Source organism: Carassius carassius, chromosome 11 (genome assembly GCF_963082965.1).
Source record: "Carassius carassius chromosome 11, fCarCar2.1, whole genome shotgun sequence".
Taxonomy (NCBI): domain Eukaryota; kingdom Metazoa; phylum Chordata; class Actinopteri; order Cypriniformes; family Cyprinidae; genus Carassius; species Carassius carassius.
This window is the reverse complement of record NC_081765.1, coordinates 31,764,662-31,788,460: the sequence shown is the minus strand read 5'-3', so window position 1 is coordinate 31,788,460 and position 23,799 is coordinate 31,764,662. Positions and strand designations below refer to the sequence as shown.

At 40.5% G+C, this 23,799-nt stretch overlaps 1 protein-coding gene across 3 annotated transcripts in view; it reads right to left on the bottom strand.

The window, feature by feature from the left end:
* Positions 1-3,355: 3,355 nt before the first annotated feature.
* Positions 3,356-23,799, bottom strand: part of LOC132153203 (cordon-bleu protein-like 1) — a 68,609-nt gene continuing 48,165 nt past the window's right edge. For 2 of the 3 annotated variants that reach the window (XM_059562538.1, XM_059562541.1), the window contains 10 exons: positions 23,188-23,379; positions 18,163-18,370; positions 16,095-16,320; positions 15,901-15,960; positions 15,417-15,511; positions 14,945-15,178; positions 7,997-8,132; positions 5,540-5,789; positions 5,051-5,127; positions 3,356-4,714 (listed from right to left, as the gene is read on the bottom strand). In XM_059562538.1, coding sequence (XP_059418521.1) covers positions 3,360-4,714; positions 5,051-5,127; positions 5,540-5,789; positions 7,997-8,132; positions 14,945-15,178; positions 15,417-15,511; positions 15,901-15,960; positions 16,095-16,320; positions 18,163-18,370; positions 23,188-23,379 — 2,833 coding nt within the window. In that variant the 3' untranslated portion in view covers positions 3,356-3,359. The remainder of the gene's footprint in view (positions 4,715-5,050; positions 5,128-5,539; positions 5,790-7,996; positions 8,133-14,944; positions 15,179-15,416; positions 15,512-15,900; positions 15,961-16,094; positions 16,321-18,162; positions 18,371-23,187; positions 23,380-23,799) is intronic. The other variant, XM_059562539.1, reaches the window with a different exon arrangement.

Below are 23,799 nucleotides of genomic sequence, written 5' to 3'. Positions count from 1 at the left end.
AGTAATTGTTCACTGAAAGTAAATGCAACTCCTGTGTAGTTCACAACACGCTTGAAATGAGCCATATTACACTGACATCATCACAGAAAAACTGATTTTGAATCAGACCCACATGACAAAAAAAATAACACAATTAGAGCATGCAAACTTTAAAAGTCTTTAATAGAGAAAAGAGAGGAGTTGAGTTCATACATGCAGAGACAATTCATATAATACAGCAGTATTCTCCTCAGAATGAATGAAAAGCCCAGTGTTTTCTGTCATCAGCTTTGATTAATCATTTGTTGTAGGCTCCAGAAACCTGCTCGATGTCATAATGTATTATTTTAATATATTATAGGTGCAGCCCATAATTAATTGTGATAAACTGTGTACTTATATTTGGCAAGAGAATAAAGGATGGATTAGCATTACTGAAGACGTTTCAGTACCATTTTTCATTGGCTAACAATTATATAAATTAAATCTACACCTTATAATTTATAGGGGGAAAAAAGGCCTTGGAATAGATCATTTTCTTTCACATCTGCATATATACAAATTTCAAAATGTAATTCATAAGTCACAAAACAACTAGAAAATATTCATTTTAAAGTATGATAACATTAATAGGAACTCTGTTTAACAATTATTAAAAGGGGAAAAAAGTGTAGCATGTATGAAGGGAAAAAACTACCAGGAATTGCCCAAATTAAGAATAAATTAAAAGGAATCCACAGCTGTAGTTAGTCTCTATGTATCTGCTACACATCAGAAAAAGCCAAATCTAATAATTGTCCTCCAAAAAAGTAAAAAAAAAAATTATATATATATATATATATATATATATATATATATATATATTTAGATAAGAATCTTTTATATTTAAATATGTTGTGTGGTCACTATGAACTTGTTGAAAAAATGTTGGAATTTGTGAGAAAACAAAAAATCAAGATGTTCTAAATTTGGCGAAAAAATAAAATAAATAATAATAATAATAATAATAATAATCTGGAGAATGAGTGATGCTGGAATTCCTTCAATGAAGGCACATTTCATTCTTCCACTGAATGAAAGACTTCAGATATTCCCTTCAATGTGGCAGATGGCGCTACAGGTGCGTCAAACCCCTGTGCAGAAAACAAAAAAGTACACTTTAGAGATTTTAGAAATTATTCATTGCAGACTGTCAGTTATTAATGCAGTGTTAAAGCACACAAAGGACCTTTAAAATAAAGGTTACTATTTTGTAAGCGCTACCATCACGTTTTTATGCTCATTTTTAAATATTGCATCAGAAACGAGTGGTGGAAACAGCCAATTTTTTATTTTATTTTTTTTGGGGGGGGGGGGGGTGTCCCTTAATTGGCAAAGGAGTTTTTACACTCACTTGAGATGTTTTTTGACTTGTGCAAAAACAAAAACAAATTAGTGCTGGGCAGCGATTATTTAATTTATTTTTAATCGCGATTAAATCAAAATTGTCTGCGATTAATTGCAATTAATCACATAGTAATACACAAAACTAATAATGTATTCAAAAATAGTGTAATGTGCACTTTTTTTCTTTTTAAAAGTAAGTTTCTAAAAAAGCTTTTTCTATTTAAAGGTACTGCTATATGAACAAAAATGCAAGAACATTTGGTTTGCAAACACTTGAAACAAATAAGGTGTTTTTTTTACAGAAGTTTTCCTTTAACATAGTAGCTGTTGAAATATTTCTTGTAAATCTTAACTTATAACATTAATGCAATTAAATTAAATACAAAACAAGATATTGGTCAGTGCTAGGACATGGCAGTATAAAAATAAATATATTTTATAGATTATTAGTCCAGAGCCTTGATCATAACATTATTACAGACACCTTCCTATTAGAGACCTGCACGATCACGGCACACATCGTAGCAGAGTGCGACGCAGGACAACACTTGATGTGCGGGTAGAGACTCGTGTGTGTGTGTGATGCTGGAGGATAATTTGGGTGTGCTCACACTAGGCAATTTTAACCGTACAGGATCACGTTTGACCCCCAAAGCCTGGTTCGTTTGTCTAGTGGGATCGCTCCATTCAGCAGTCCCTGGCTCGGTTGGAAGAGGTGGGCAAGAGCATGGTTCAGTTATATATAGATCAGTGAGTGTGAGCGCTAACCGCGCTGGAGCACAGATCTTCTGATACGTGCTGCATGATTGTGTGAATATTTATGAGCAGTAAAAGTGATAGATCTGTTAAGCAATATATCGTGAGAGGGCCGTGTGTAACTGTGTCCCATACAACTCAGAATAATAAACCACAAAGTTAACAAAACAATGCAGTCCACTGTGTTGAGTGAGAGCGCTTCTCTGCTGTCTTCATGTGCTATTAGAAACTTCCTATTTCCTATTATGAAGTCATGATTACGAGCTTGTTGCATTCTTTTCTGTTAAAAATAACAGTGGACAGTGGTTTGTGAATGTTGATGCTTAGCCTAAATAATTTGATCGAGAGCATCCCCTCCTGTTACCATGATTTATCTGTATGTGTATTCAGAGCCAGTGAGCAACGGACTTTCATAATAATAAAAAACTGTTAACGCGCGATAAAATTATTATTGGCATTAATCAATTAATGTGTTAACACGATAATAACACGTTAACTTGCCTAGCTCTAAAAAAAATAATAATAATTATGCGAATAATAGGACATGGAAATGTTTTTGTGATGTGAAGTGACTAATCGGCTATTGCCACTTGCCTTGTTTTATTAACTGTTGGTGGTTACCACCATCATCCACTCGAACAACTTGATGGAAATGCACCTAATTCGCATTTGGTCAAATTTTTTTCCTTATTTCCTTATATGATGGTTAGATCTAGAGTTAGATTCACTCACTGGTGACGGTTGAGTAATTCCAATCTTACACGTTCCCATGCCTCTGTCTCGGGTGGAGCTCGGCGCTGGGTCGCTGTGGCCTGCTGTTTGTGATAGGGCCTCTCCAGATCTCTCTGAGCATCCTAAGACATATCCATAAAGACATATGCAACTGCCTAAGATGTCTATGTTCCAGTAATATGAATCAACCTTGAATTATAACCGAAAATAATAAGAATCAGAAAAAGGTAAACATTTAAATGCATTACAGCAAATCTGGGTGGAAAAAAAGTTTCATTCTCAAAAAAAAAAAAAAAAAAAATTTGCAATGCAATACAATATATATATATATATAGACACACACACACAAACACACACACACATACACATTTTGGTGTGACAAATATGACCAGGACCTATTTTGAGTATATTCCCCCCTCCAAAAAAAAAAAATCTGCTGTTATGAACCTAGACATATTTTGATGAGATTTGGCTCTTAAACTGATTAATATAAAGGAAATATATTTTTACGAGGTTGTACTCACCGTGCTGGCCGATGGCTCAGTAGAATCTGTAATAGATCTTTGTTTTGTGAGGAGATGAGTGCGTGGTGACTGTCTCAGTGGATGATGGGAAAGAGACTCGGACCGTTTCACGGCAGAAGACACGGCTTGAGCGAAGCGCAAGGACAAAGAGGACGAGTACGGTTTGGGTGCGTTGAAGCTTCTCAACTTCTGTAGACTCAGCGAAGGCGTGGGCTTAGTGGGAAGACTCTTCTGACGGGACAGTACAGACGACGGTGGGAATTTGGGAGCTTCGGGTAGAGGTACATCTACCTCGGCAGTTTGAGGTGCATCACTCGCTCCTGCATTCTCCTCATCTTCCCACTGGACCTGTGGCGGTGGAGGAGGGAAGCCGTCCAGTTCAGCAAACACATCTGATTGTGGGCTGCTTGCAGTTTCTTTCGGCCGGGCTGCAGGACTGCTACAGCAACTGCTGCTGCTGCTATTACTGCCAACACTCGTTTGGCGAACAGCCGCGGAGGCGACAAAATCCCCAGGTGTTCGTTTGTGCTTCGGCAGACGGAAAGAAGCTGGTTTGGGTCTTGTTGCAGGTGGAACTTTCTTGTTTTTGATGTTGGATTCGGTTCCTTCTACAGGGGATGAAACGGTAGCTGGAGGTGAAGTACATGGACTAGTTTGCTCAAATACGTTCTGATGGCTGTTAACAGAAACTGTACCATTGGAGACAGTCTTTGTTTCAGGTTTGAAGTCTAAATTGGGCTCCAAAGTCAACTCTACTTCAAAGAAACGCAATTTTTCGAGAGACTTCTGAGGCACGATGGTGTAGGTGGTCATGCCTACTTTGGGAATGTATTCACGGGTGAGCTCATTGGATGGTTTGGGTTTGTTATCTACAATATACTGTACGCTACTTGCTTTAGAGGTTGGTGTAGATGTCAGATCCCGGTTTGCATGGATCGCAGGCGAATGTGGTTCAGGAACACGCAGCTTTTCTGTGGAAGTGGCCATGTCTCTTTTTAGTCCCGTTGTGGACGCTGATGGAGCTGTGGAGGGTTCAGTGCATGAGCTTGATGTCTCAAAGGGTTTCTGGGGTTCTGTCTGCATTTGCGTCTTGGTGTGAGCGAAGCTGACCGTACTGGGGACGATTTTTGGTGTTCGGTCTTCACGGCTGAGCTCCGTGTTGGAATCAAAGCCCTTCGCTTGCAAGTCCGTGTGCAACGTCTGGATGCCACATTCGGAGGATTGAAGCTTGTTGCACACAGATGCAGGCTTCTCTGTGGTGCTCACAGAAACCTCCTCCAGAACGGGGCACATCTCAGAAGACTTAATCACCTCTTCTGTCTTTTCCAGCGGGGGCTCTACAAAAAGAGAAAATAAAGTCATGCATCATTTTGTCAATAGAGTTTAACTGTAAATATAACTCACTGCACATCAAATCAGGCTTTCTTATGGTGTCATAACTGACTTTTTATGAGGATCATCTCATGAGGAATCAAACTTTCCTGTTTGATCTTATGAGATTTAGGAGCTCAATGAACTACTGTAAGTTTCAGAACTCAAACAAAACATTTATTATAACTAAGCTGCAAAAATGACTCATATGTATCAATAACAACTGCATAAAGTACAGTAAAGTGTAACACTGAGTAAAGACCTGAGGTGCTGAAGGATCTCACCCTTGGGTCGAAGCTTACCTATGTCTTCTGATGGGATTTGAGAGCTTGTGGCCTGCTCCGACTTGATCTCTCCATTCACTGTGGCTTCTGCTCCACTGTCAAGGGTAAAAACCACATAGAAAAATGCATTTAATAAAATACATAAAATAAAAAAACATTTACATACATTTATAAAAATGAACCAAAATCTCCCCGATCCATCAATGAGAGCATCTCAGGCATTTCTAAGCGGATTTGGCTGTTGCTGTGGTTCACATACTAGTACAATTTTTATTAATATAACTAAGTTTCACCATGTATTTTATTTAATATCGGATTTATTTCAAGCTTTAAAGAATGCTATTTAATAATATTGTTTTTGTTTTAAAAATAGCCATATTAATGTTTCTGACAGGTTTCTAAGCATTGCATGAATGTTCTGCATGGTTTCTATGAGTTGTTAGGGTAGTTGCAATTATTTTCCAATGTGCTCTCAGAGTTTTTGACCTGTATAAAATTGAACTCTACGGTACATACTCAGTATCTGGGGACAGGTCACATGATGGATTGTCTCTGGCCATCTCGCTCTCCAGAACCTCTGAATCCTGAGAGGGAGTTGCTGTCCCAGCTCGGCCGGAGTCCAGAGAGATGTCAGCGGACAGGTTGAGGCTGCTGTCTTCGTCCTCCTTCTCCTCCACAGCAGCCACCTGACCTTCGGCGCTCACAGTCATCTCTTCCTGTTCCCTGATCTCCTCCAGAGGAGATGCCAACACTGGTTCTGCAGTGTAAAATCATGATAAATGCATGAAGTCAAATGCTTAAATACTATAAAGTGCAGCTCAATCCTTTGAGCTTTTCACTGTATCCCAAAGAAACAGTAATGCAGGGGTTTCCACATCGAATTGAAGTGATTCCCATTTCAGCTGATAGAGAGAGAGAGAGAGAGAGAGAGAGAGAAGTCTGGCATATGCAGCATTAATATGGATTCTCTGCACCTCAGACTGAGCGAGTGCTCTTAATTAAGACGTCTCGCTTCTCTCGCCTGATTCAGCTCTTCAATCACCCTCTCTGGAGACCAGCGAGATGAAGATACATCCAGAGAGTTATCTCTGGGATCTCTCTCAGACATTTAGATTCAAAGCCCTTCTGTAGCTGCTCTTTCTAGCTCTGCTCCACTCTGAGCTCTTACTTGTGTCACTTTTGGCTCTTTATTTATTTACTTTCTCAGTCTCTATCAGTGAAGTTATTAGGCCTTATCAGCCAATCAGTGTTGACTCGATCCTGCTTTGGGAACAGCCTTGTGACATTCGACTCATCTTGCTTTTTACTTCACAGAAATCCCACCTCTTAAGAAAACAACGTATGTTTATGAGTGCTTTAGAAAGAGATGAAGCATAAGAGTTACAGAATGATGTTTTTTCTTATTGCATTTACTCGACAGATGCGCAATGCAGGTTTATAACTCTAAACTCTCATATCATCCTGTAAGATGTGGCAAAGCACAGAGTCAAACGCACATGCAACAGAACCAAAACTAAGCGTTTTACTAAGTTTCTGGGCTTATAGTTCTTATTGAATGTTATGGGAGAGAAAGACAGGCAGTATAAAACAACCAATCAATAATCTTAAAAAAAAAAAACTGCATGCAGCAATAAATATACTGTCCAACCAATAATTCCCAAACAAATGACTCTTGTAAGAGAACTGGTCAGAAAGACTTCCAGATCAATGTCAAACTCAGATCCAACACTGAGATTCCAACAGAAGTTTGATGTTACTGTAGAATGTTGTGTTTTGTTAACATCATATTCTAATGGGGTTTACAAGCTTTTAGATGATACAGACCCCCACAAGTAAATTTCCTCATGCGATGGACCCCCATGTATCTTGTATAAGGACAATTTATACTGTGAGGATTTTGTATTACAAATGTCTAAAATATAATTATTTATTTTCTATTCAGCTGCATTATTACCTTGTTTTTCTAAAAAAAAAAAAAAAAAATTATACAGTACTGTGAGATTTATTTACTAATTTATTGGAATATTATTTTAATAAAAAAAAACATTGAATCTATATTATTACTCTACTATATTTCTTTATATTACTGTGCCATTACATACTTAATTTACTAATTTGCTATAAAGTACTATTAGATATTTATCTATGTATTTACTTTTTTTGAATCTATATTTTTTATCATTTCTATTCTATATTCTAATTTAATTTTCATTTATTTTAAAGTTTGAATTTTTAATCTAAATTTTTTTCTAACCTTAGAACTGGTAGGTATCCATTAAATAAGGTACCTATTAGCATAATAACATCTCTGAGATGGTTAAACAAATAGATTAAATTAGAGGAAGCAGTAATGTGTCTGTTTAACCACTAGGCGGAGTCAAAGCATACAGAAAATCACTGGCAACAAACACTGGCCCCTCTGCACTGTCCCCAAATGCCCATCAACACCTCTCCTGTTCAATGTACAGCCGCTGTGCTCATTCAAGCCCTCTCAATCCTCTAAATAATGAAATAATAACTCTAAATAATACTCTAAACTCTAAATAATAACGTACTTTCTTCCCTTTTCCACCTACGGCCACCAGATTACTGAACATGAGACATGATGAAATAACCAATACATTAAATTCTCATTTCTTAGCTCATATAAACACAGAGTTGATTTTTTAAATATGTAATGCTTGTTAATGCATTTTTTTTCTAAGGAGTAAACATTCTCATACAATAAATAACCTAATATTATTTTAATATGGAAAAAGGATGAAAAAGTCTATGCTTCATTGTTATTACAATTAGGGCAGTTGTAGTAACAGTTTCTAAAGGGGGTTTGGCTACTTTTATGTTTTTTATATAAAAGAAACTAAACAAATATAACATAATAAAATAAAATCTAATATAAAAATGCATTATAAAGGCCCTGATGGTGAACACAAGTGTACTCTTTGGAAGTTTCTTCATACCGACCTGTCATGTCTTTATCTTGTGTGGTTTCTTTAGGAGGGGCTGTGTTGCTCGAGGTGGGGGGTGGAGGGGCCTTTCGCTTGGTGGACTTCTTGAAGGACGACTCTGTCGAGGATCCCCTGCTCAAAGGAGCCATATTCTGTGGAAAGCAGGCAGGGGGACAGTGATACATATGACATATAATTCCAAATATTTGGCTGTGGGAGACATAACCACATTCTCAGATGACAAGGTGATGAAATGGCTCAACCCAGTGCGAGTTTACGTAGAAACAAAACAAATACAGTGAAAGCAAGGTTGAACCGCTCATTGTATTCACAGTGTGCCATTTGTACGTAGATTAAGATGTGCTCTTTGAACTCAGCTCATGAAACGACAGGTCACAAAAAGTTTTGTTTGATTTGCTTTTCTTTAAAAGACTTACATGACAATGAAGGCTCCCACAGTGGTTTCAAAGAGTAACCACACATACAAATGTACTGTATGAATGTCATTGCATTTATATTTATATACATATACACATATATAATTTGTTTTATAGAATTCTTTTTTTTTATTACAAATTTTAAAAAGTGGCAAAAATTAAGATAATGAAGGCTCACTTACATTGGCTTCAAAGAGTGTTTGGAAAACCTAAACCACACTTAATGTCACTAAAAAAATCACCAAAACACCAGATGACCGTCATCAAGGTCATAAAGCAAAAATTTAGATGCTAGTGAGCAGGGTATATTATTTTAATTTAAAATCAACCAACAAACTTTTTTGTGAAATCATTGGTTAGAACAGTGTGATGTGGTCTTTTTTTTTGCGTTCACTTGCTTTGATATATTGTTTGTCATGCAATATAATGTCATTTTTACATGCAGTTTAAGTGTCCAAATACTATGGGGTCACCATATTTTGCACAAATACATTGTATACATTTTACAGTTTTTATAACAAACTAGATTTTGTTTTATAGAAGCTATAACATACAGGGCTGTCCATATCTGACGTGGGGCCCGGTGTGAAGTATGGAGTGGGGCTTTTTTATATATATTTTGGTAAACTAATGGTTACATTATGTAACGTCTTGGTTACGTATGTAACCCTCGTTCCCTGAAGGAGGGAACGGAGACGTTACGAATGGGATCTCGCCCGAGAGCCCAATCACCTTTGAGTGGTACAAAACGAGCCAATGGTACACAAAGTACCTTGGTCTGCGGAATTTGCATCGCGAGCTCCGCCCCACAGAGCGGGTATATAAGGAGCAACGCGAGCAACTCGCATTCAAGTCTTCGCTGAGTAGCTGAGCCAGTGACCCGGCCGTTCAGCGGAACACCGATGTGGCAAGGGGACGTAACGTCTCTGTTCTCTCCTTCAGGGAACGAGGGTTACATACATAACCAAGACGTTCCCTTTCAGTCGGTCACGTTCGATGTTACGAATGGGGTCCCTTACAAAACGCCACATGGCTGTCTTCCAGCGACCCGTGTGAGTGATAGCACCCTGTCGTGAGGCCAGCACGAGTGAAGGCCTATAGCTCACACAGACTACACTGGGTAGCATATTCCAGCTGGACATATGCTAGCAGGCTGCCTGCCCGTGGGAGGACTTACAGAAGGCAGGTATTTACCAAGGTGGTGATACATAAGAACTCTGAGGTACCCAGCCCGCAGGGTGGAAGTTTCAACGACAGAGCTGGCAAGGGGCTTGCCAAGGGAAAGACACATGCTGCGGAGAGACTTACAGTGGACATACACATGTGGGATTACCCAGAAGGGGAATCACGACACATGGAGGCACCTAGTCCCACACATGGCTGACCAAAGGGCATGTACACAAGTGTTGGACATCAACAATGCTGGAGGAACCCAGGGTTCTGACTGAGGAACTGACCTGAGGGGAATAGCGCACGCATCAAGTCCGCGGAGTGGAATGGCGCAGCAAGCGGATTGACACCGAGCAGGTCCTTACTGGCCCGAAGGGGCGAGTACCCGAGAGGACATGGGCTCTACACGGAGATTATAGAACCTCGCGAATGTGTTGGGTGTCGCCCAGCCCGCAGCTCTACAGATGTCTGCTAGCGAGGCGCCATGCGCCAGCGCCCAGGAGGACGATACGCTCCTAGTTGAGTGAGCTCTCACCTCTAGGGGGCATGGCAGGTCTTGAGCCTTATAACCCAGGACAATGGCATCCACTATCCAGTGGGATAATCTCTGCTTGGAGACAGCCTTTCCTTCTGCTGGCCTCCATAACAGACAAAGAGCTGGTCTGAGGTCCTAAAGCACCGAGTTCTGTCCACGTAGGTGCGGAGCGCACGTACTGGACAGAGCAGCGCCAGGGCTGGGTCTGCCTCCTCCAGGGGCAGCGCTTGCAAGTTCACCACCTGATCCCTAAAAGGAGTGGTGGGAACTTTGGGCATGTACCCAGGCCGGGGTCTCAAGATAACGTGAGAGTTAGCCGGCCCGAATTCCAGGCACGCTTCGTCAACTGAAAATGCCTGCAGGTCCCCGACCCTCTTCACCGAAGCCAAAGCCGTCAGGAGCGCAGTTTTCAAAGATAGAAATTTTAGCTCTACTGAGAGCAAGGGTTCGAAGGGAGCTCTCTGCAGTGCTGATAGAACCACTGCGAGGTCCCAAGAGGGGAGTTGCTGAGGACGAGGCGGATTGAGCCTCCTTGCTCCTCTCAGGAACCTGATGATCAGATCGTGCCTCCCAAGAGACTTACCTTCAACAGGGTCATGGTGAGCCGAAATGGCGGCAACACAGACCTTGAGGGTGGAAGGAGACAGCCTTCGTTCCAACCCCTCCTGAAGAAAGGAAAGCACTGACCCAATCGGGCATTTCCAGGGGTCCTCACGCCGTGAAGAACACCAAGTGACGAAGAGGTTCCACTTCAAAGCATAGGCATGTCTGGTGGACATGGCTCTAGCTGAATTGATGGTAGCTACCACCTGTGGTGGCAAGATACCTAAACCTCCCGTGACCCGTCCAGAACCCACACATGTAGGTTCCACAGATCGGGACGCGGGTGCCAGAGGGTGCCCCGTCTCTGAGAAAGAAGGTCCTTCCTCAGAGGAATTGGCCAGGGAGGGGCTGTCGCGAGGAGCACAAGTTCGGGGAACCAGGTCCGGCCAGGCCAAAAAGGCGCAACCATGAGGACCAGCTCCTCGTCCTCCCTGATCTTGCACAACGTCTGTGCAAGAAGGCTCACTGGGGGAAACGCATACTTGCGCAGGCCCAGCGGCCAGCTGTGTGCCAGGGCTTCCGTGCCGAGGGTGTCCTCGGTCAGGGAGTAAAACAACTGGCAGTGGGAATTTTCTGGAGAGGCAAACAGGTCTACCTGAGCGTCTCCGAAGTGTTCCCAAATCAGCTGAACCGACTGGGGGTGGAGTCTCCATTCCCCGGGGCGAGACTGCTGCCGTGAGAGCTCGTCGGCTGCATGATTGAGCCTGCCCGGAATGTGAATGGCACGAAGCGACCTCAGATGCTTGTGACTCAACAGGAGGAGATGGCGAGCGAGTTGCGACATGCGGATGGAGCGTAGTTGACCACCCTGATGGTTGATGTACGCTACGGTCGCAGTGTTGTCCGTACGGACCAGAATGTGCTTGTCCTTCAGCAGGGCCCTGAAGCGGTGCAGAGCAAGACGTACTGCTAGCAACTCGAGGCAATTGACATGCCACTGAAGTCGGGGTCCTGTCCAGGAGCCTGACGCAGCATGCCCGTTGCACATGGCACCCCAGCCCATTAGCAGAGGCATCTGTTGATACAACAATATGTCTGGACACTGGTTCTAGGGGTACGCTGGCCCGTAGAAACGAGGGGTCCAACCACGGGGTGAAGTTTCGGCGGCAGGCCGGAGTGATGGTCACTCGAAGCGTGCCCTGTTGCCATGCCCATCTCTGGACTCGGTCGTGAAGCCAGTGCTGAAGCGGTCTCATATGGAGTAACCCGAGCGGTATGACCGCCGCTGTGGACGCCATATGCCCCAGGAGCCTCTGAAACAATTTCAGTGGAACCGCTCTCTTGCCCTCGAATTGTCTCAGGCAATTCAGCAGTGACTGCACGTGCTCGATCGTAAGCTGCGCGAACATGGCGACCGAGTCTATTTCCATACCGAGAAAAGAGATCCTCTGCACAGGGGAGAGCTTGCTCTTTTCCCAGTTGACCTGAAGACCCAGTCGGGCGAGGTGTCTGAGCACCAGATCCCTGTGCTCGCACAACCGCTCTCGAGAGTGAGCTAAGATCAGCCAGTCGTTGAGGTAGTTGAGGATACGGACACCTTGTTCCCTGAGAGGAGCCAGGGCTCCCTCCGCGACCTTCGTAAAGACGCGGGGAGACAGGGCCAACCCGAATGGGAGAACCTTGTACTGATATGTCTGTCCCTCGAAAGCAAACCGAAGAAACGGTCTGTGTCGAGGAAGAAAGGAGACATGAAAGTACGCGTCCTTCAGGTCGATCGCTGCAAACCAATCCATCGGATGAATGCATTCGAAAATGCGCTTGGGCGTTAGCATCTTGAACGGGAGTCTGTGCAGAGCTCGGTTCAAAGCACGCAAGTCCAGGATTGGTTGTAACCAACCTGTCTTCTTGGGTACTATGAAGTAAGGGCTGTAAAAGCCAGACTTCATGTCGGCTGGAGGGACCGGTTCTATCGCGCCCTTTGCCAGCAGGGCGCCTCCTGCAAAACCCCTGGGTCAGAACTGCCCTCGTGCAGCTGCCGGAGCAGCTTGGCCTGATAGACCTGAAGTGAGGCCATGGCATGCAGGGCAGAAGCGGCCTGGCCCGCAGCTCTGTAAGCCTTGGCCACAAGCGTGGATGAGAACTTACATGCCTTGGAGGGCAGCTTGGGACCACCACGCCAAGCGGAGGCGCTCTGTGGACACAGTTGCATCACAACAGAACGCTCCACCGGGGGAATCCCAGCATACCCCTTGGCCGCCCCGCCATCGAGGGCAGTGAAGGCGGAGGAAGTACCAGAACGGTTTCGGGCAGTTAAAGGTGCCTTCCATGAACTGGTTACCTCCTGGTGCACTTCCGGGAAGAAAGGACCCACAGGGGGGTGCTTGCGATCCGCATGAGCAGCCCCCAGGAACCAATCATCCAGCCTCGAGCGCTCAGGACAGGGTGGAGGGTTCCACTCAAGCCCGATGCTCTCCCGGGAAAGCACGGCCGCCCGCCTTGTGATGCGGCGATCGACATACGGTCCTCTTCGCGAGCCCCGAATGAGATGTCAGGAGCCTGAGAGGGTCCAGCAAACTCATCCGGAAACTCGACCGGCTGCGGCGTATATGAGGGGGGTGTGGCCCGAGGAGGTTCGCTCGTCGGGGAAGCCCACACAGTAACCCTCAGATCACCCTGGCCACCAGCCGAAGTAGCCCTCTTACGAGAAGAAGAGCTAGAACGGGGTGTGGCAGAGGGGACTCTATACCTTTTAAGGTAATCGAGTCTCGATCTCAACGCCGAGATGGTCATGTCCCCGCAATGAGAACATGAGCCATCCACGAACGCAGTCTCAGCGTGCTGTAAGCCCAAACACGTGACACAGCGATCGTGACCGTCACGAGGAGTGATATATCGAACGCACCCAGAAACACACGGGCGAAATGACATCTTTAAAAAGACGCAAATCGGCCCGTATCTCTTTTGTGAGAGAAATTGCTCTTTTAGCGGTGTTGAAGCGCTCAGGGGAACGCGGGAGCTGTCGCAGGAAACCCAGACGAACCGCTGAATCCCGCCATCACACCGACACCAGTGACTCTTGCAGCACTCCGGTGAAAGCAGCAAGCGATGTGCTCGGCTCCGAAGCGAAAGCTTGAATGCGAGTTGCTCTAGCTTTGCTTCTTATATACCTGCTCTGCGGGGCGGAGCTCGCGATGCAAATTCCGCAGACCAAGGTACTTTGTGTACCATTGGCTCGTTTTGTACCACTCGAAGGTGATTGGGCTCTCGGGCGAGATCCCATTCGTAACGTCGAACGTGACCGACTGAAAGGGAACCTCTGCTCCCTGGTGGAGGGAAAGAAGAAGTTATGTCAACACTGACGTTCGGGACCTCACATGAGAGCCCCAATAACCTCTTAGCATTACTCTTGTGGCCAATGACTATTCGTGAGTGGAATTTGCATGCCAAGCCCCTCCTCGTAGATATGGGTATATAAGATAGAAATAGCATCCACTCATTCAGGTTTGTGCAGTTCAAGGTATATATATTCTTTCCTTCAGGGAACGAGGTTACATAATTCAACAATAACAATAACAAAACGTTCAATGTTACATCAACACTGACGTTAGTGGTCCCCATGGAAAACACCACAACTAGAACGGTGTCACGAGAATTGTTGACGGAGGTGCTGGCAACGAAGTGTCCCAGGACAGATGCACCCCAATCCACAACCTGTCCAACATGGAGTAAGCCAGATAACATATCAGTGGTAAGGACTTATTAAGGAAGCCCGAAAGGAGTGTAATGCTCAGAGGTGATTGGGGCTCCCAAGTGAGACCCCTAATGTCAGTGCTGACGTAACGTTGAAAGTGACTGAAAGGGAACTATAATACAATACAATACAATACAAAATAATATAATATAAATGTGTAATTGCTCTCATAGCAAAACTTCAGCCATATTCAAGAGGGGCTCTGAATAATAGAGGTTTCACCAGATGTTTCAGTGATCAATAATAACTCATATATCCTATGCATGCTTACATATACTTTGTTATACATAAAATGCTGTTGATCAATTCATTAATTTCAATTATGTAATAAATGAGCTTCATGTTTGTGGATGACAATGTACTTGTGCCACAATTTTGACCCCAAAAAATACCGAAATTGCTGGAGAACATCAGTTTATTTGATTAGTGATTTAGGAACAGTGCAGAATCCTTATTTTATGCAAAGCTCTATTCTTTGCTTTCTAAAAATCCCAAAACTTCCCTGAATCCCAGAACAGTGCTACATACCTGGTTGCCATCATGATGCGTGGTGGTTTGACTACTGCACTGGTGATGACCGAGGTCGGTAGGCATGCTCTGTGACATCATGCTCGGCGGCAACGGAGCTCGTCTTTTCTTTGGCATGTTGGAGGGCATGGTATTGCAATCGTATGTAATGGGTGAATGTGTGCTGAAGGAACTCAAGCTGACCGGCCTCTGCTTCCTGTGCGCTGGAGACGCCGGTGCACTCACGGTCATATACTTTAACAATAGACAGCCAATCACAATTCAGCACACTCCCAACAGGTGCCATCAACGAGCCAATCATAAGTCAGTAAAATCTTTAGCAATTTGCATAAAACAAATATGACCAGATAACGTTTACAAAGAAGAGAGAGAGAGAAAAAAACATGCCTTTGACCTTATCCTAACATCACTAGAAAATCTCAAAGAATGTCATCGATCTCTGTTATAGAAAAAATAGGATTTCATAACTAACCTTTTCGGATTGCTTCTTACTTCCTTTCCTAAATAAGCTGAATCGTTTCTTTTCTTTCTCCCTCTGGATTTTCTCTTTCCCATGATGATATATTTCTGAGATTAAATGTAAAGTTTAGTTACTTTAGTTCAGTTAGACATCTGTAACTTCATATTGAAAGTAAGTTCATGCAAAAATGAACAATATTTTAAGGAATCATTTATTTTAAAAAAATAACAGGAATGACATTAGGGGGTTAATAAATAATGACATAACTTTCAAATAAATTTATAAAAGTATTTATATTAATATGTTTGATTTATAGAGATGTTTCATAATAAACAACAATAACATAACATGACAAGCATACAGTCAATCATATGGATAATGGACCTTTTCCCAGTCTAGAACAAAAGCAAATTAAGTTGCGTGTATAAGTTATATACAATTTTGCACTTTTTATTTTCTTATAAAATGGCAATTTTATATATTTCACATCACTTACCTGAGCCAGATGGAGATGGAGGCAGACTTAATGGGCTAATAGGACTTACAGGGCTTATAACTGCAAGAAAAATCACACAGTGTAATGCAAATGTTTTGCAGAGTATCTCAATGTGACCTTATGAAAACCGGTCCTGCAAGATTTCATAAGAGTCATTTTAATGTACTTCGTATAAACACACACTGTGTTCTGACCTTTTGTGTCTCTTGCATACACTTCCCTCAGGCCAAAATCATTGAGCGAGCCACTTGGGTCCAAAGTGTCTTCTGAGTGGACATTTCTTAATAAAACTGTGGTCTGCAGGTCAAATTCACATTTCTCGCAGATCGCTGGAAGTAGTTCTTGAAGAGGAACCCGAGGACTCACCCTGAGAATGGTTTTCTGGCTCTTCTTGTAGTTGATCACTAATCGTACGGTTGCCTGAAAGAGAGAAGAGAAGGAAAGTAAAGAGAACAGCAAGATTGTGTGGGGTTCTGTTTCAAAAACTCATGAGATGTCTTTGTAGGGAGTGTTTGAAAGGATCACAGGTGTGTTTCTGAAATTGTATGAAGGCTGTTGCAAACGGCACTGTAGTACGCATGATTATGCTGCCAATTAAGACAACTAACTTTGGGTAAATTCCATCACATGCAACCTTTGTGAAGAAGACAATCCCAGGATGCACTGCATTATAAATTATAACCAGGGTTATCACTGTAAACTAACTAACTTTAATAAAAAAATAAAAAAATAAACTTTATGAAATATTTATTAAAATTTATGAAAATAGAAAAAAATATATACATACATACAAAAAATATTAAAAGGAAAAAATGGGGAGGGGTAACAAATATATGCCATGAAAAAAAACAGAGAAAAGAAAAAATTGAAATGCTGTATTGGCAACTAAGATAACTAAGTGTAAGTTGAAGCACTAAAATTTGTAAAAAAAAAAAAAAAAAAAAAAAAAAAAAAAAAAATTATATATATATATATATATATATATATATATATATATATATATATATATATATATATATATATATATATATATATATATATATATATATATATAAAATTACAAGCTATTACTTTTATTAAAAACTATAATAACACTATATTTAAACTTTTATATATTTTTTATATTATAACTACACTCCAAAAAAGTAAAAAGTTAAATTGTATGATCTTATATTAAAACTTTTATTAGTTTTAGTAGTAAAATTAGTAAGTGTGATTAGTAGTTTATTATCAGTAAAAACATACAATAAAAACTTACATTAACAATAATAATATCAACTATTTTGTATGCTCTGCCTTTTTATTCTTGTTAAAATATGTTGTTATCTTTGTAACATACTTATGCTAAAGTCTACCACAATTAACCATTGGTCAAATCTCCAGTGCACTTCACATGAGAAGCACTATTTGTATAATGCACCTCTGCCTAGTCTCTGCGTTACGAATTGGTCTCTTACGGGGTTTCGTTCAGTAGGATGCTGTCATATTTAGGCAGTAGATGGCAGCATGGTTTTAGAACAGAGCTGTTATGTGCTGTTATGTTTTTTATTTTGGTGTAACATGATATTGTTTGTTATTTGTTATGATGCTCCACTGCTTTGAGACATCTACTGTACAGTACTTCAGGCTCGTCTCACATGGTGTGGAGCAGCAGATCTGCCTTCACTCATGAATAAATGAACAAATACGCTTTAAGATTTACAGAAACTTTTCAGCTCAACATCAGCATCCAAATGGATCATATTTATTGAATTCAATTTCATGCTTGTATTTCTCTATTCACTATATTTTTACTAATGCTGAAATATATAGTATGTCTACTGTGCTCGATTAAATTTTAGTTCTGTATTTTCTTAAAAAAAAAATTTTCATAATAATAATTTTACTAGTGCTGATGTATGTGTGCTATGCAAGATATTTTTATTTTCGGTAAAAAAATTTTTTCATATTTATGAATTAAGTTTATTAATAGTAATAATAATAATGTTTAATGTTTCTGAGGTATATTGTCTATGCACTGTGTGCTCAATATGCTAATTTTAAGATTTTATTTTCTGAAATGTGCAGTATACAAGAATGTGCACTTATGATTTCATATTTGATGAACTTTTTGTACTTGATGAACTAAATTTCTAAATAACTTTGTAGCACTGAGAAGCTGCTTTGACACGACCTGTGTTGTATAAAGAGCTACATAGATAAACATAACTCGATTTGAACTGTGTTGAATTCTATATTTAAGTTAATTGTACATGAGAGTACCTCGGGCATCTGCGGCCCTGTCTTGTTGTTTTTGTCCTCCATGCCTTTGGGTTTTAGCAGGATCTTCTCAGCCTCTAGGGCTCCGATGAGAGCGTTGGGTTTGAACTTCACTTGGTTCCTGTTGGTGGTGATGAGCTCTATGGTGTGGCCAGACGGGTTCAGGTGGTACTTTGCACAAAGCATGACCAGCAGGTCCATCATGGGCTTGCTGAAAAAAAAGCAGAGCAGAGGTTGATCATTTTTCTAACTTCTCATTTTGTGTTTCAGAAGAAATATAACAGGCAAAAATGATAAAACGATGACAAGGAAACCATCTGTGTTTCAAAAAGTTGTGAAAGATCTTTTCCATTATATTTAGTTGAGCTAAAGCCCCGGGAAACATGTGACTCTGCTGTGGGGAGTTTGCAAATGTCAGTTAACAACACAAGCTTTGCTATCTGTGAAGCATTTAGGATTTGCATGAATGATATTTTGCTGCAGGGGTTTCCAATGCACGTCAAGGAAATGAACGCTTTTGCACTTGATTGTCTTTCAAGTGTTCATGACAACAACAGTGCAGTATGAACACAAAAGTGAAATTCAGAAGAAATTGTGCAAGCCTTACTTCCCTATGACAAGATTCTTTTGGTTTTCCATGGAAATGCAGACGGGTTTGCTGTAAATAATGAGTAAGTAAGTTTTATTTTTGCATGAACTATTCCTCTAATATTGCATTAAGTCTTTAATCAAAGTATAAAAGAACAATGAGGATCATGTCTATTGTGGTTTCTTGTCCACTTGACTCTCACTACGTCATATACGCTTGACACATTGCATACTGAAAGTGTGGAAAATCCTTTCAAGACACAAAGCTTTCCAGCTGCTTTTGGAATTTTTGGATCGGAGTAGCTTTTGGAAACACACAGACAAAAATTTCATCAAGATTAGTGGGAAGTGGCACAAATTTGGAATAGCAGGTGAAGAATTTGATTATTAATCCTATATTGAATTTGGTTTCAGTTTTAGCATGAAGGGGGCAATACCATTGAACTTGAAAATCAGGTTTCATTTCATTTAGGATCAAAGAACCTGAATAAATCGCTGATTAAATGGAGATGACACATTGTCTGAAATCTGAGATCAGGCTCATACCAGGACAAAATAAATTTTACTCTAGCAAAACACTGTCAAAGCAGAATGGTGCAGTCTCGTTTTTAAAAGAAATGTATATTTTATGATAAGAATAAATGGTTACATGTGGTCTGCGGTTTTGAGGCCGGTTGGATGTACTGGCAAATTCTCTGAAGCGCCTTTGGAGACGGCTTATGGTAGAGAAATTAACATTCAATTCACGTGCAACAGCTCTGGTGGACATTCATACAGTCAGCACGCCGACTGCACGCTCCCTCAAAACTTGCAGCATTGTGCTGTGTGAAAACTGCACATTTTAGAGTGGCCTTTTATTGTGGCCAACCTAAGGCACACCTGGCACACTATCTCGGCAAAGGAGAAGTGCTCACTAACACAGATTTAGACCGATTTGTGAACAATATTTGAGAGAAATAGGCCTTTTGTATACATAGAAAAAGTTGTAGATCTTTGAGTTCAGCTCATGAAAAATGGGAGCAAAAACAAAACTGTTGCGTTTATAGTTTTGTTCAGTGTATTATTAGTAGAAGTAAAAGTAATAGTATCAGTACATTAAAAATATATAATTACAATATTAAATATATCATAATTATAAACAATAATAATAATAATAACTATAATTATTATTTTAAGTTCAAATTTATATTTTGCAATTATTGCAAAGGGGCAAAATATCAAAGTAATGCTATTTGGTCAATCTTAAATAAATCCCACTTTAAAAAATGTCCTTCTGGCGCACGTTAAAACATTTGAGATGAATCATTGGGAACAGAAAACACCACTAAGCATGGCACAGAGAGTACAGCGGGTCATTTAAGCAAAGGATCCAACTGCTGAAATCGATCAAACTGTTTAATGATAATCACAAACAGTGTGCAATGATGCTGGATTTATCAACGTCATCTCATGCCTTGTACCCAAACCAAGCCTGATTTGGTGCAGGAGCTTTGAGAAACACCGCCCCACCCCGCTGACTCACCACAGCAATCATCTGATTAGTTTCATAAAATAAATCATCTGAGAAGCTTCATGATCTCATATACAGCTCAGAGATTAACCCCTTCCATGCAGAATTGTTTTGAGAATACTTATATTAAGTGACTATAATAATGTGCAGCAGTTCAGGTTCTTAGAGCTACACAAAAGGACACAGCTGCAAGTTTCTATGCCCTCGTGCTCAAACCATGATGTTTGCAATGTTTATCCTGTCCTGCCAAACATGCACCACGTTCAAAATAGTTTTAAGGCAACAGGATTACATCACGATGAACTCTCTGAAGAGTGCTATTTGAACAAAGGCTAAATTTATAAGATCAGAAGAGATGATCTGTGATCAATGGTCATTTGTGAAGGCACACGCAACGTTAATGTTGCCACAACGTTTATGGCATTGTGTCCTACAACCCGAATTCCGGAAAAGTTGGGACGTTTTTTAAATTTTAATAAAATGAAAACTAAAAGACTTTCAAATCACATGAGCCAATATTTTATTCACAATAGAACATAGATAACATAGCAAATGTTTAAACTGAGAAAGTTTACAATTTCATGCACAAAATGAGCTCATTTCAATTTTGATTTCTGCTACAGGTCTCCTTTTCTTTTCAAAACAGTTTGAAGACGTCTGGGCATTGAGGCTATGAGTTGCTGGAGTTTTGCTGTTGGAATTTGGTCCCATTCTTGCCTTATATAGATTTCCAGCTGCTGAAGAGTTCGTGGTCGTCTTTGATGTATTTTTCATTTAATGATGCGCCAAATGTTCTCTATAGGTGAAAGATCTGGACTGCAGGCAGGCCAGGTTAGCACCCGGACTCTTCTACGACGAAGCCATGCTGTTGTTATAGCTGCAGTATGTGGTTTTGCATTGTCCTGCTGAAATAAACAAGGCCTTCCCTGAAATAGACGTTGTTTGGAGGGAAGCATATGTTGCTCTAAAACCTTTATATACCTTTCAGCATTCACAGAGCCTTCCAAAACATGCAAGCTGCCCATACCGTATGCACTTATGCACCCCCATACCATCAGAGATGCTGGCTTTTGAACTGAACGCTGATAACATGCTGGAAGGTCTCCCTCCTCTTTAGCCCGGAGGACACGGCGTCCGTGATTTCCAATAAGAATGTCAAATTTGGACTCGTCTGACCATAAAACACTATTCCACTTTGAAATAGTCCATTTTAAATGAGCCTTGGCCCACAGGACACGACGGCGCTTCTGGACCATGTTCACATATGGCTTCCTTTTTGCATGATAGAGCTTTAGTTGGCATCTGCTGATGGCACGGCGGATTGTGTTTACCGACAGTGGTTTCTGAAAGTATTCCTGGGCCCATTTAGTAATGTCATTGACACAATCATGCCGATGAGTGATGCAGTGTCGTCTGAGAGCCCGAAGACCACGGGCATCCAATAAAGGTCTCTGGCCTTGTCCCTTACGCACAGAGATTTCTCCAGTTTCTCTGAATCTTTTGATGATGTTATGCACTGTAGATGATGAGATTTGCAAAGCCTTTGCAATTTGGCGTTGAGGAACATTGTTTTTAAAGTTTTCCACAATTTTTTTACGCAGTCTTTCACAGATTGGAGAGCCTCTGCCCATCTTTACTTCTGAGAGAGTCTGCTTCTCTAAGACAAAGCTTTTATAGCTAATCATGTTACAGACCTGATATCAATTAACTTAATTAATCACTAGATGTTCTCCCAGCTGAATCTTTTCAAAACTGCTTGCTTTTTTAGCCATTTGTTGCCCCCGTGCCAACTTTTTTGAGACCTGTAGCAGGCATTAAATTTTAAATGAGCTAATTAAGTGGATAAAAGTGTAAAATTTCTCAGTTTAAACATTTGCTATGTTATCTATGTTCTATTGTGAATCAAATATTGGCTCATGTGATTTGAAATTCCTTTAGTTTTCATTTTATTAAAATTTAAAAAACGTCCCAACTTTTCCGGAATTCGGGTTGTAATACAAAGTTTTGCAAAAGCCACAAATGTCCAGGCTTGTGTGTAAAGTTTTGCCAACAAATTCCTCAAGCACATCTGTTTATTCTGATTTGTCTCAGTGTTATTTGTATAAACTATTTGGCAATTATATTAATTCAAGATGGAGGAAAACTCCAATGTCAACCGAAGTCAACACACGGTTTTTGATTGTTGTCTGCAGAGAACAATGCTGTGCAGTTTATTAGTTATATTCATTTTTAAATGTATTAGCTATATTTCTGCTTAAAAAAATTATACCTGTACATAAACAAACATTTTAAAAGAACTATGAAACTATGAAGTTTTGCTGCTAACGAGTGACAGTGTTGTTGTTGATAACTAAAACAATTCAAAATTCAGTAACTGAAATAAAAGCTGAAATAAATCAAATATAAATATTAGATGAAAACTTTAAACTTTAAATGTTGCCTTATCAACTAAAAAATAAGTTGAAGTACTAAATCTGAAATAAACAGTCAAAATATTTAAAACAATACAAAACAAAACAAAACAAAAATAAGAATGAAAATGATTTAAAGAACCTATCAAAATCACAAAAACTGAAAAATAATACAAAATATAAAAAAATATATAAAACAAATGAAAATATTAAAATAAAAACTAATTTAAAAAAACTAACAAAAAAAAACTTTTTTAACTGATCAGTTAGCAAATGGGTAGAAAGCAGCATGAATCTACTTAAAAGGCAAAGAATACTTTTTACACTTTTGTACTATTTATAACTTAGTTATATTTTCAAAGATACAGTCTTTGAAAAATCTTTAGGGACTAATGGGAACCGCAACTGCAAAGTGAAAATACTTTAAATATAACTGCAGCATCTTTACCAAGTGGTCTGTTTACCAACCACTCCAGCAGTGTGCAGCTGTACAAAAAACACAACCAACAAACCTCTCACCTGCCATGGACGACCACAGTCTTCTCCAGCCCTTCAGGAAGGACCACGGTGAGGGTCAGGTCCTCCTCCAGCAGGTTCTCCTTCTGCTCCATGGCAGGCTGAGGGTATGCTGGGAGCTTGCGGCTCAGCGGTGGAGCATCCAGACCTTTCAGGACAGGAGGAGGAGGAGCTGCTTTGCTTTTCAATGATCTCCTGATAAAAAAAAGACAACACAGGTTTAAAATATGAATGAATCATCTCTTATAATAATTGTAATGCTCTGTAGAATTTAAGAGTTAGGAATTGTTAACACTTTCACTGCCAGGGTTTATTTATTTATTTATTTATTGTTTAAGTTTCCAGCCACTGCCAGCATTTTTCAGCTTTTTTCACAAAACTTTCATGGCCATCAGAATATTTTGTTGTATGAATATCTGAACATGCAATATGCCGAAAGAAAGAACAGGGCATCTGCTTTTAAACAAGAAAACAGTATTCTACCTTTATGCATTATTTTTTTCATCAGCACCTGAATGCGGGCAAGTTTCATTAAAAGAGCAACATTTTGAATTAAAAGGCAAAGAATATCGCGTTTTTGCTAAAGACTACGTGTGGAATTCAGAATGATGCTCA